Source organism: Acyrthosiphon pisum, chromosome A1 (genome assembly GCF_005508785.2).
Source record: "Acyrthosiphon pisum isolate AL4f chromosome A1, pea_aphid_22Mar2018_4r6ur, whole genome shotgun sequence".
Classification (NCBI taxonomy): domain Eukaryota; kingdom Metazoa; phylum Arthropoda; class Insecta; order Hemiptera; family Aphididae; genus Acyrthosiphon; species Acyrthosiphon pisum.
Window position 1 is genome coordinate 70,573,668 of NC_042494.1, and position 13,789 is coordinate 70,587,456.

The following is a 13,789-nucleotide window of genomic DNA, read 5'->3' on the forward strand; positions in this document are numbered from 1 at the left end:
TAACACATCTGTTACATAACTTTTAGATACCCTATGTACAGCAGAGCATTATCCACTTACCCGGTTTTTTTAAAAATGTATCTACACTGAAATAGTTTCCTATTGTGTCATCTTCCGTAGTACCATTGATTATAAATATTTTAAGTACTGAACTCATTCATACTAATGGTAAGACAGTATTAGGGTTTTGTATACATATTTTGATTTTTACATGCTATTGTGGTTGATACTAACGTGAACTTAGATGATAGAGATTACAATAAAATATACAGTATCAGTTATTTATATATATGTATAAATATATTATATTTTATCAGAAATAAGTTAATAAAATACTGTTAATCTCAAAATAGCTTTTTTTGCAAACATTTAATAAACATAAATATTTAAATATAACAAATCATAAATTAAACTCTTGGTACAAAAATACATCTTAAAGTGATATTATTATGTCTGTTCCTAAAATCATTAATTTGTACTGAATACTATGTAATGTAATATTGATATATTATAATATACAAAAGATAAGATTAAACATGAGTATAATTTTGCATTGCATCAGTTGCTAAATCATTTTGTATATTAGTATAGATAAAATTGTATTATATATTATCAGAAGTAAAATGCAATTTATTGTTCTAGCTTTTTTACAAAGCACCATTTATCAAGGTCTAAGTATAAATAGTACACATTAAATTATACATTTTAAACAGTTAAAAAAGTGTATATAAAGTTATAATGTGATTTGGTTATTTATGTAAAAAAATTCACCCAACAGTATTAAAAATAGTAGCTGATAATTTTTTTATTACACAAAACTTTTTAATAACACAAATACACAATTTCATGTTGTTATTTTGGGGATGAAGTTTCTATTGGTTTCTATCACGGCTATAGATATATAGTAAGTATATATTTTCTGTCCTAAGCTGTATTAGAAAAATATAAATTCATTGAGAATATTAATATATTATTCAATTTGCCATTGTTCAGATTTACAAATTAGGGATGTATAATGTATATACAGTAAAACTTCGGTAAGACAGAAACTCCGGTAACATAAACAATTTCTTTGTTCCCGATTAAGATACATAATGAATGTGAACCCCGTCAAGTTCAGAAACTGTTAAGGGGCCTGCTCGTGTGTCTTTAATAAGGGGCAATATTTGGCAATATGCAATTTTGTTGCCGCCGCCCATGGCATTTGTGTTAGTCAATAATGATTAGTGTGAGTGTAATTGTGTGGGGGCTATCTACGCATACACTGCATGCGCACATGTCAACAGCACCTCCGACCAAAAATAAAATGTCTGATTTTTTGCTCAAAACGCTTTACAGGAAAAACTCTCACACATCGTAGAGTGATCTGATTTGATTCATTATTTTTTCGTTAGAAAGAGATTTTCTACAGGGCGCATTGAACTTTAAATTTTATTTTCGTTGCTTAAAACAAACATAATGAGAATAACAAAATATTGTGAAAATTGGTCATGTTCAAAATTGTATTTTATGATTTAGAAATAGAATTTTGAAAATCCAAGTCCAATGCGCCTTGATAGAAATATTTCTTTCATAAAAAAAAAAAAAAAATTATTGAAATCAGATCACTTTATGTGGCATGAGAGTTTTTCCTGTAAGGCATGTTTTTGAGCAATAAAGAGATGCAGGCCCCTTAAGATCGAATAATTGGACAGTCCCAAGCAATTATGTCTTAGCGAGGTTTTACTGTACATAGAAACATAGAACTGAAATCTATTTTTTCAATGGACACGAATCACTTTAAGATGCTCACATTCAATAATACCAAAGAACTCAATAAAATCCAAAAAGGAAAAAAGTTCACACATTAAAAAAACATAAAATGCATAATGCATTAAAGAATTGTTCTCATAAAAATTGTCTTCTCCAAAATCAAAACAAACAACAAACATAAAAATCCTACATGCGTTGTATTTCAAAAAGTTTCACTTCGGTATCATACCAAATAGGAGGATCAATGTTTCTAAAAAAAAAAAAACCATATACATTTGTTAACATTGAATCTGAAATTTCATCATTATTATTATTATTATTATTCACAATACCTAAGAAATATAACAGCCCACATATAAGTTCGAAACCAAGCAGTTGTTCCTGGATTTGACTGATACTTCCTTATGAGTATTGGATGAGGAACTGGTAACAGTCCTACTAATGTACCATGTTGCAAGAACTTTAGTATTTCACTTTCATCCGTCAAACCTCTGCAAACATCACATACAATATGTTCATTATCCAGTATTAACAATATCATTTAAAATATAATAATCCATCACCACAGCGATAAATAAGTAATTTTAACTTGTTGCAGGAAATAAAGGCATGGATGAACAATGAATAATTATTAATAAATCATTATACTTGTCTATGCATATTTTCTCCACTTGAGGCACTAGTACTTGCAGTAACCTCATAATTGTTTGCAATGGCAGCTTTTCCTTCCAAGATCGTACCCATTCTGTGGTCGGAGCCCATTCAGCATCATTCTAGACATGTGTATATACACAGTTAAAGGTTAACAACATGTCAACACATAAGAATACAATCATGGTTTCAAAGATTTTTAATTTACATTATCTATAATGATTAAAGTAAAGAAAAAAATATATATTATGGTAAATACTAAATAGTATAACTTAATACCTAAATACTTTACTACATTAGCATTTAATTAAACATTCTTCAAATATCTGATAGAAACTACTAAAAATCTAATGTACTAAACACAAGAATATTAGTTAATTATTATCTTAATGATCTATATAATTAAAAAAAAAACAGCAAAATATCATGCGAGATTAAACTGTTGTATCAATATTTTAAGCTTTTAAATAATTATGTGAAAAAGTTAAAACCTTAGGCGACGATGTTGTTGGAGAGCAATCTCCTTGGTTAGAAGATTGTTTCATAAATTCCTTTGTCATGCCATTAGAGGTAACCAGTTCAGCGGGTAATGTTAAATTTCCCGGATGAGCACTTTCACGTTCTGTTATTTTCATTACGCCTGACATTCATTACATTACACCCAGTTAGCAAAGGCAGAAAAATGCATGTTATAATTTAGTAGCACTTAAAGAAAATAATTAGAGTCCGGCTTTGTATAGAGCCACAAATTATGATAAAATTTGTTTACAACTTAGAATGGATATAAATTAGTTATTTTGCATACTATAAAGCAATATTACCAGTTATTACAATTTACATTTTACAAGTAATCACCAACTATATCAAGTACTATATTTTAATAATTTTAAGAGCATATTAAGTTAGGTAAATATTATTAGAGTTTAGAATGCTTGAGCTTTTCAACAGTTAAAAAGACCAGACTCTAGTTATAAAATAGTAACATGGTTAGTTGGTTGTAAACAGTCGTCTTACCAGGAGTATCTGGAAGTGTGGCATTAAGAGTTCCAGGCTCTGCGGGCAATGCAGGTGTAGATCCCTCCATACTTGGTGTTTCAGTAGCAGCTGTTAGACTAACAGAGCTAGTGGCTTGCATATTTCTCTTTGCCTTTTTAGTTAGAGATTTGATAATAGTACTGTAATCAGTTGGCAAGTTTGCTAAACTATGAAAAACTTGTCTCTTACGTATAATTGTATATACTAAATTTGAATTACCTAATGAAAAAAAATAAGATTAACATATTATCCTAATGTGAGGCACTAAGTACTAACCACGAACTAGTCCGTGGTACTAACCATCAAATTGATATTGTATGATATTATTGAAAATCTCCAATAAGAAAAAAGCAAGATGGTTGGCAGACGGCGATGAAAATAAAAACCAAGGAGTTGTAAATGCATCCACTAAATGCAAAAGCTTTGTACTCGATACCATGGACAGAGTTTTTAAATACGGAGACACTGTAAACAAAATATAATACAAATTATTCACAAAATTATTGTAAATGGTAAATCTAATGCTAACACATGATAATTTTAATAAATTGATTATTATTTATATAATCATAACTTTTTCTTTACAGTATGTAATATTTAAGACAATTTCATTACATATTTTTTTGTTCCCAGATATTATAATACTATAATTATTAATTACAAACCATTCACTAGGATTGTTAGGAGACAGTCAAAGAGAGGTTGCATTCTATTATGTCCTGTTGTGATTATCTTATGAAAAACTATAATAAGAAGATCTGCATGTGTACCACTGAACACTGGTATGTCCATGGGTATTGTTGTAGTGTATGGCTTGTTAAGACGTACTCCAAAATTCCTCTCACCACTAAGTAATAACAAAATAAATACCCCAATGTGCATAAGGCCAATTCGAGCTGAAAAATAAAATAACTAAACTGAAACATAATCATTGAGGAATTATATATTTTTGTTGTCACTTACATTGATCTGCTCTGGAATCATTTAAATGGTATAAAATTGGTACTAAAACATCAAGGACATCACTACTTTTGAGTACAAAATATAGAAATTTCTACATAAAATGAACAAGCAATTAATTAATTTAAACATATTCATTATAAATCAAGATAGTTTAAAATTTACTTTATTAAATTCACATATTTTCCAAAAGAATATCAACAGCTCTTGATGGAATTGCACTTTTTTGGTAGAATGTGGAAGATAAGTCTGTCGTAGGGGGTTCATTAACAACCTTGTAAATCCACTCAAAATAAATGAAAAGTCTTCATCTCGATGGACTCTTGATAAATAATTAATAAACAAATTGTCTATGGCTGCTTCATCATTCTTCAACAAACACAGTATAATAAATATATAAAATACATTGCATAATTTATTGAATATATACCTGTTGCACATCAGAATCTAGAGCGACAATAATGATTTGTAGACACATATCAACTAATGGTTCAGAAGTGTCAGCAAATAGAAGATGATTGTATGGAACACCCATGCCAATAGGATCGTAACCACACACAGTGTTCAAAAGAGATGTAAGCATAGGCAATGCATGGCGATTTTCGGCTGAGGTTACATACTGTACCCATCTATTACCATCTATAATGTATAATATATTCATATTAAAAATAAGAACTTAATCAAAATATCGGATGATGTTTAAGAAGTGGACACCATACTTTCATTCATTATTTTTGTCTTACAAGTGCATAGCATAGGAAATTTACATATAGTGACTTATGTTTAGCGTCGTTAGTTTTAATATTAGAGCGAATTGACCTATTATCAAATTATTCAAATATAAAGGTAACAATATTGACAATAGGTTTTGTTGAAAAAAGTGTTTTACTGATATTTTTATTTTTGAGCAAGTTATGAGCATTATTAAATTGTATTATTTTACACATTTATAACATTCACTAACACAGCCTAACTCGAATATCTAAACATATATTTTCTATGTTAATGAATTATGAAGCTGTAAGACGGAGACAAAAAATACAGGTATGGCATCCTTACAAGACACATTACTTTGATTCGGTGAATAAATAGCTTGACTGAAACACGTCAACAGTAAACGCAGTAGTTCGGTGCGATTCGATTCAAAAGTCGCATTTTTTATAGGAGATTGTGCAAAACCCACTCCTTTCTCCCAAATGTATTCACAGCTATCTACAGCATGTAAGTCTTCCGCTTTATCCTAGAAGAATATGTCATGTAATTATTACAATCAAAATTATAAATTAATAATTATAAACTTACATGTTTTTTAAACATACATTATAAATTGGAACTTACGCATCAGTAATCTGGTAATGAATTTACGCTCAACGGTATATCAATTTTATTTCCCTAGTTCAATTCTACCGAACAACTGTATTTATTATCATTATCTATCCCTTATCAGACTGTTTTCCATTATGGTATTAAAGTATGGGTTGGTCTCTCTGAATATTCTTTAAAAATACTCAAGGTATAGCAGAATAAGGTAATTAGAATTTGTCAGGGAAAGCATAGCCTAGTTAATTCTACTCTACTAAACTACAAAAAACTTAAAGTAATGCCTTTTAATATTTTGTACAAAAAATTTGTAATCCTGTGGCTGATTAAGAAACAAAAGAAATTGTAGAGCGTATGACGCAACAGTAAATTATTTAAAAACTAGTTTTGGTCAAAAATGTCTAGACTATCCTGGTGCGGTATTTTTCAAGTCCATGAATTTGGAAACTAAGATAAACGTATGCTCAATTTCATATAACCGTGCAAAGAAATGTGGCAATAGGTGGCTAATATTAAATTTGAATAATACTATTTTAAGTACCTAATTTATAATTTTAGTACAACCTCTTCTTTTTTAAAAATTTTAATTTGTTTAGATCTTATTATGTTTGAATTTGTTTTCTTGGTTCACTTGTAGTTGTAGTTAAGTTATGAATTAATTAGCTCTACCATGTGACTTAATCATTTTGAGATGTATTTTGTCATCACTATTGTTTATTTAGATATGATAAAAAATTAAATTTCTTTTTTTTGTAACATAATTCTCTATCTCCATTACAAGTTTGCTTAAAAGAGATTGGCAAAACGCTGGAACTATATTTTAATTTATAGTTATGCACATTTCTAGATTTAAAAAAAAATTGAAGATTTGAGAAGGGCGTGATTTTATGATTTATGTTAGTTTGATATTTAATATTGTACTGAGTATAATTATTTTAAAGACAGCTAGAAACTTTTTAAATTATTATGACAGTTTTTCCAATCAAAGTAAGCAACTGAAACTTACCGGACCATTTTTACGATTGGATGCGACTGTAAAATCTGGGCAAAACAATAAATCCTGAAAACAAAATCTATAAATATCTTATAAAATTTTAAATCCTACTATTGGATTACATACACATATAGCACTACACAATGAATGTGCCAATGGTATGGGCGGATCGCCTTTGCCGGCCGGCAAGCTGGACCAGAATATGTTTTCCCAGTCTGGTTCCTCAAAGACATATGGGAGCACTCTGGTCAATAGTCGCGAGCAGTTCAAGACTGGTAGGTGTAACCGAAAAAAAAAAATAATAAAGTAAATAAACAACAATATTGCAATCTAATTCGGGTAATCGGGTGATACCAATAGTAAGTATTTACCTGTATTTTGATCTTGTTGTGTCCGACAGCTGTTTTCCACAGCCTTGACAAACTTCTCAACTGCTTTGTAGCACAACGTGGCCAAGTTAGCTGGTACATCCTCCCTGAGTAGCCGGATCTCGGCAGCCGGCACAAGAGTAAACACATCCTGTACGTTAGTGACGGTCTCCGACCAGAACTGATCCCAGAAATCGTTGTCCTCAGCGCTGATGGTCTGTGTACAAACATGGAGACGTGGTTAAAACAGTCACCTACCCACATCACGGTTTGCACTTACCTGGGTCTTGGACGTCAGCTGAACAACGGCTTTTCGGAATACCAGTTTGGTGTCAGCGTTGCCCATTTCTGGCTTTTTTGTATCCGTGGGTGGTGGTGGACTTTAGTGTAGGCGGTAACTGTTTCACGGGATGCGGGTCACAACGGTCCCACCGACGACAATGACGTTGTCGCTATGTCGAGGGACGTGGAAATGTAACCATTTTTATTGCTACAGTTATTATTTTGTTAATTATTGTTATTAATTATAATTTAATGGTCCATCCGAATTCGGTGTTCGTCTTGTTCCGATTACGGTTATCGAAGACGACGACGACAATAATAATAATAATAATAATAATAATAATGATAATTGATAACGTGGCGGCCACGATAAGGCTTATCGGCAATTGACTGAAAACTTTTTATCTGTACGCAAAATAACTATAAATACACACGCTTATAAATTATAATATTATAGGTACAGTTTCGTACGTTCAATGAAACGTTCATAATTCATAAAAGTGAATTTTAGATTCTGAGCAGAGAATGTATTGATTTTACAATGATTAGTGTTTTTTATTTACTTTTGTGTCTGTCCGGTATGTGTCATCACTCATCACTATTTAGGGCAGTAAAAATGCTTCGATTTTCTTCAACAATATCTTATTAGATGGGAAAGTGAATCTAGTTGATGCAATCGGGCAGTGGCGTCATTTCAGTTTTCAATAGAGGTGATGGGGGGCAAAGGTTTTTACCGGCCCGAATAGGTAAAAAAAAAAACCACTCACTTCGATCGCAACCACATATTATCTACTTACATTTTTTTATGGTACCTACCCTTTTTATTAACTAGGCAACATCATTTTTAAATATAAGGTAGCAGATATTTTAGAAAAACAATTGTATACCTATATCAGTTAATAGTCTACAAACTATTATAATATGGCAATATTTATAATATGGATAAACAAAAATATTAGTAGTTTATTAGGATATCTTCTTTTTTTATTTTTGAAAATATATCAACTGCATTATCTATTAATCAATTTTACCCGATTCATCACTTATAGCCCTTACTCTATTGCTCTTATATAGGTATCCACAAAAAAAGTACTTCGGAGAAGTAAAAAAGGTTTTCTGTGCGTAAGTTGAAGTGATTTGGAGAAAAAATAGAACTTTGATGTTAATTAAGAAGTGAAATCAATCTCAAAATTCTGAGCCAAAAAGGTCCATGGTTGAAAAAGTAGAATTTGGAGCTTAATAAAGAAATTAAATCAATACCCTAATTCTGTGCCGAAAAGGCACATTGTTGAAAAAGTTCCAGAATTTTGAGATTAATAAAGAAGTGAAATCAAACCCAAAGTTCTGTGCCTCAACTTGAAAAAATATCAATTCACAAAAATTTTAAGATGTTCAACCGTACAGAAATTGAAAATAAAATTAGCGCAGAACAGCGCGAATTATAGATTGTCAACAAAAATTCGAGTCAAACAGATCAACTCGTAAACAAATTGACAACTCTGATTTATGGCTAATTTCATCATTAATATGCAAAACTGGGCAAGTAAATGATTTTTTTTAACTAAGTTAAGATATGTTAATATGCACCTATAACAAAAAGTTAAAAAAAGTTAATTTGTTTATGCAACGCTAGCGTACTTAAATTTTTTCCAACCCAAAACTAAATTATAGGATATAGTGTTTATACTTCATACAGTATTTTCATATACCTAAGTTAGATTTGAATGATATACATTTTTTACTTTAAAAAATTCACAATACATATTTTTTGACATGAAAACGAAATAGACTGAAATAGTGAAATATAATAATATTAAAAACAAAATAAATTAACTTAGCTCACTTCTTAAAATAAAAAAATAACTCGTTAATGAAGAAAAAAATTTAGTAAGTAAACAGTTAAGTTAATGAAAAGCCAAAAGTAACTAGTTATTAGTTAAGTTAAAAAGTTTAAATTAAATTAACTTTTTAACTCGTGAATGCCCAGCTTTGTTAATATGCGCCGTTCTGTGCTAATCATAAAACCGCATTTCTCTGTCTCCCTCGCACTCCGCATACAACCAACGCGTGCGAGTGAGAGGTCCGAGCGCAAATACGAAACTTAATGTATCTTTATCGTCATTTGTGTGCTGTTTTTTTCAGTAAAATCCCTCCAACCTCTATAAATTTAGCTTGAATTTTTTTTTTTTTTTTATTTTTATCAAATTGTACACTACATATTTACATGTTATGATATATTATATGAAAAATTACAACTTGATTAATTTAACCCAATAAGCAAAGCTTGTGGCGGGTTAAATGAGTTACAGTATACAATGACTAGTAAATAAAATAAATTAATTGTATATGTTGACATATATACTAAAAATAAGGTTTTACACATAACATATTATAATAAAGTTTTCTTTTATACAGATTCACTTAATAACCAATTTTTAACAATTATTTTAATGGTTTAATATTATTAGATTTTGAAGTGTAATGATTAAAAATATTTTTTTTAATATTTAAAGGTAAAGAGTTATACATAACTGGACCTAAGTAATCAATAAATCTTTGGCTGAATTGTTTGTTTGTGTACTTAATACTAACATCATAGGCCCTGAATTCTCTTTTGTTTTCAGATTTATGTATAAGTACACTGTTTGGAAATATTAAGAATTGTAAAAAACTTATACAGCACTTTAACTGGCAACACTCTTAAAGTTGTGTAGTTAAGTGAAGATGAGCCTTGTCTCTCTTTTTTGTCTAAATATATTCTCACCGCTGAGTTCTGTTGAACTATTAGAGGTCTAATTGCATTTTCCGCACATTCTCCCCAGATTATCAAACTATACTCCGGCCCACGAGAGTCCATACGTAAACCGCGCATTCATATAGTAATACGTGACGTCTGTTTTCTCCCACCATGATGCCATTCCCATTATTCGGCAACGTGCCGATGCGCAGTGACGGACGCGTTCTGACATAGGTATGGACTCTCGTGGGCCGGAGTATATATTGCATAATAGTTATTTAATTCTAATACAGAGCTTCATATTATACAGTACGCATGACTTCCATAGGTAGAATTTTGTTCAATTTATAGAATTTGAAAATTACTGATCTCAAGCGCATTACTGTATTATCAATATGAATATTCCATCTCAAATTAGAATCAATAATAACACCCAATTGAATATTTTGAAATTTCAGAGTTTTCAAACGTTGATTATTCTGGATTTATTCGGAATTTAAAGCAGAAATCTTAAAATGTGGACTAACCGATCTCTAAAAGAAATTCTAACGAATTCAGATCAGTTTTCAGAAATATCGCATTATTAGATCGATTGGTAGAATGGAACAAAAAAAAAAAACGGGAGCGGTAAGTTATAGTGACGGTCCGCGATTGATTATAATTTATATCTTGCGTATATTGTTAATATATCACTAAACTACGTATATTATGTATTTAAAATTATTATAATTAATAATATATATAAGTAAAAACTAATAAGTATATATATTATATAATATATTATATACCTATTTAATAAAAATTGAATTGTACGTAGGTACCTAATATATTTTTGTCACGCCTCCACCGAAAATTTGGTTTTCGACCGCGGTTGAAGCGTTAGAGGTTGCATTTAGGTTGCTTCCTTTTTCCGTCCAGCGGGCGCTAGGTAAATTGGGAATCCCCATAGTTCCGGGAAAAAAAATGGAAATCCTCAAAAGTGCTTAGCGCGTATATCAAGCACGTATTCCATGCACAATCAGACACTGAAATCTATACCACGGTCCTTATAATTTACAAAACCTAAGCTTTTGGCTAGATCCTATATACATATTATTTTTTACTTAGCTCGAGCCACGACCGTGTCGCTACTCGCTAGATATCAATAATAAAAGTGGTCTTTAGAAAAATTAACGCTCTATTCTGTATTAAGTAAATCTTATAGTGTACTTTATTGTTATTTGTATTTAAATTGAATGTTTAATTTAAGAACCTCTCACCTTCAACACAAGCCTTTGCTTATAGGAGGTGAGCAAACTTACTACTGTATTTATAATTGAAAATGTGTTGGGAATTGTTTGCAAATAAAATAAAATTTTTATTATTAAAGCGCTCGAAATTCTAATGCTGCGGGCCGATGAGAACGATAAACATACTAGCTGGCAAATAACACACGTCGTCGTCTGGGAGATATTCTCGGAGATCAGTCTATGTGTTGAAAGATTTGTATTTAGCGCATTACCAATGCTCGATTAAATCCTAACGCACACGTACATATATTATCTTCGTTCAAAAAATTAATTATGGCAACAAACTATTATAACATCGTCCACGACGCGGTAAACGCCATTTTACTAGAAATATTGGAAGACATTGTAGTCAACATAATGGAAGGCACTTCCGCTGACGAAAGCGATGAATACCTTGTGCAGTTGTGCGTTTAGTCACTCTCCTTCTGTCTGCCATTGATACGGGCGTCACTACTGCAAGTGGCGACGATCAGACCCCGGTGTCGGAGCCTGAAGGGCAAAATCCGATTCTTGGAGGCGCAGATGGAATGGAGTTGGACGAAGACGTCGAGCAGTCTGTCTCCTTGTACGGTGATGGATTGCCGAGCGGCGATGAGTGGTCGTCTGCAGCAGAGTTGGAGCTTGCTCCGATTCCAGAGGCAGCACCGCTCGGCCACGCAACACTGCCCAGGAAGACGACAATATCAAACTTTCAGAAACAGAAGATCGTTCCGTTTTTCTGGCGAGCAGTTTTACGTCGTCGTGTGGGAACGCGCTGTCCTCGGATTCAGGACCTGTCGATCCCACTCCGACTCTCGAGGGCAGACCGATCGACGACATTTTGCGTCCAGAAGACATGTTGCAGGATGAGAACATCGAGCCAGCTAGGGGTATGGCTGTAATGAATAGTTCTGGAGAGCTGGTAGGTTGGTTAGACCCGGCGGCGTCAGCACCCGCAATCTGCGATCCACCTCATACGAGGTGGAAGAGCGTCAGATGCTTTTTCCGCGGGCTGTGCTGCTTCTGCCAATGATAAGACGTCCGCAGCTCGCCCCCCTGGGTGAAGACGACGGACAGGATGACGGCCACGGAATGGAGGGAAGGATGCGGGAAAGAGCACGGATCGTGCGCGTCGGTAAGTCATCCGCGCACGTTCTCCGACCTGCACACATCGGCCGAAGCGCTCGTCCCCACCGGTTCCGCAGCACAGAATCTCACTTCGCTTGCTCCGCGTCTTGGTCTTCACCATCCGTCGGCTGAGTCGTCACGCCGTCGACCGTCGACGCACACTAGCCGTCGTCCGTCGCCGTCAACCGTGGTCGCCCCCGTGGCCGTCTCGGTCGAGCCGATCAGGCTGGGCAAAGTCGTCAAGCGCCCGAGCAAAGGCGCCACTGACACTGGTCAACCCGCGCGACAGATTGGAGAACGTGCAGAGGTGACCAGTGGCCAGCAACAATACATTTCCGCACCAATCGCCATCTCGTACCCTCCCTCCATTGTTTATTGTGTCTATCCTGTCCGTCGTATTTTTTCTTTAAATTTAACTTATTCCAAATTGTTAAATTGTTCACACATGTAAATTTCGTTTTTTTTCTTATTTTCGGCCCTTTTATTATAATAAACATATTTTGATGTGAACAAAAAAATATTGTTTCTTTTTTTTTCGTTTTGTCGAGTGGATAATCAATTGTTACAGATTTAGCGACTAAAAAATCGTTAGAATATATATTTTAAATAAAAAAATTCGTTGGTCAATTATACACAGTATAATGAACGCAGACCTGCAGAATAAACGCTACACAGATAATAGGTTTGTTCGTTTTGAAAAAAAAAGTGTACACTAATTAGTGTAGTGTCAGGGGAAAGTGTAAGGGGTGTGATCAGAAATCTGTTTTTAAAACAAACGTTTTTAGTGTAGAATCAGCTGCAATACCATAGACGTATAATTATATATATATTATACGTCTATGTGCAATACAGAATCAACTATATTCGCTGATAAGAAATGATAACAATCACCTACACCGGCTACACCTGCTCTTGAGTCAGTGTGAAGAAAGTGTACACTGATGTAACACTTTTTTAAAACAAACAGGGTGTACAACTACACTATTTCAAAACGAACGCTTTGGTGTACACTTCTTGTCAAAACGAACAAACCTATTATAATATGTTTCAAGAAATATTTAAGTCATCAAACACTAAAGGCGACGAATGACTGCGGAATAAATCATAAAATAACGCATTACACCGGTGGATACGACATGGAAGCAGTATTGATGCAGTATTTTCAAGATATTTGGAAAAAAATTACATCACAAACATACATATCATATTTCAGTTATCACAGGCCTGTAATTTAGATTATTGAATATGATTAATATAATAGTACCTAATTAAATAGTAATAATAATAATTTTCA

General features: G+C 32.8%; 1 protein-coding gene across 1 annotated transcript; it reads right to left on the reverse strand.

Annotated features, from left to right (window-relative positions):
• Positions 1-780: 780 nt before the first annotated feature.
• On the reverse strand, positions 781-7,673 carry LOC100169602 (protein HID1). Its single transcript, XM_001950892.5, has 15 exons — positions 7,361-7,673; positions 7,084-7,297; positions 6,839-6,984; positions 6,725-6,778; positions 5,470-5,638; positions 4,829-5,037; positions 4,564-4,767; positions 4,402-4,492; positions 4,104-4,334; positions 3,739-3,903; positions 3,418-3,657; positions 2,895-3,043; positions 2,401-2,525; positions 2,085-2,243; positions 781-2,002 (listed from the first exon to the last, which is right to left on the reverse strand). The coding sequence occupies exons 1-15, from the start codon at positions 7,424-7,426 to the stop codon at positions 1,939-1,941; spliced, it is 2,286 nt and encodes a 761-aa protein (XP_001950927.1). The 5' UTR covers positions 7,427-7,673; the 3' UTR covers positions 781-1,938.
• Positions 7,674-13,789: the final 6,116 nt, after the last annotated feature.

What these genes read in the sequence shown, in the direction of transcription:
- LOC100169602 (XM_001950892.5), bottom strand. Translation starts at nt 7,426, where the DNA reads ATGGGCAACGCTGACACCAAACTGGTATTCCGAAAAGCCGTTGTTCAG. An exon ending in TGATTCCAGAGCAGATCAAT is followed by an intron (nt 4,335 to 4,401) that starts GTAAGTGACAAC and finishes TTTATTTTTCAG; the next exon opens with CTCGAATTGGCCTTATGCAC. An exon ending in CATACAATATCAATTTGATG is followed by an intron (nt 3,658 to 3,738) that starts GTTAGTACCACG and finishes TTTTTTCATTAG; the next exon opens with GTAATTCAAATTTAGTATAT.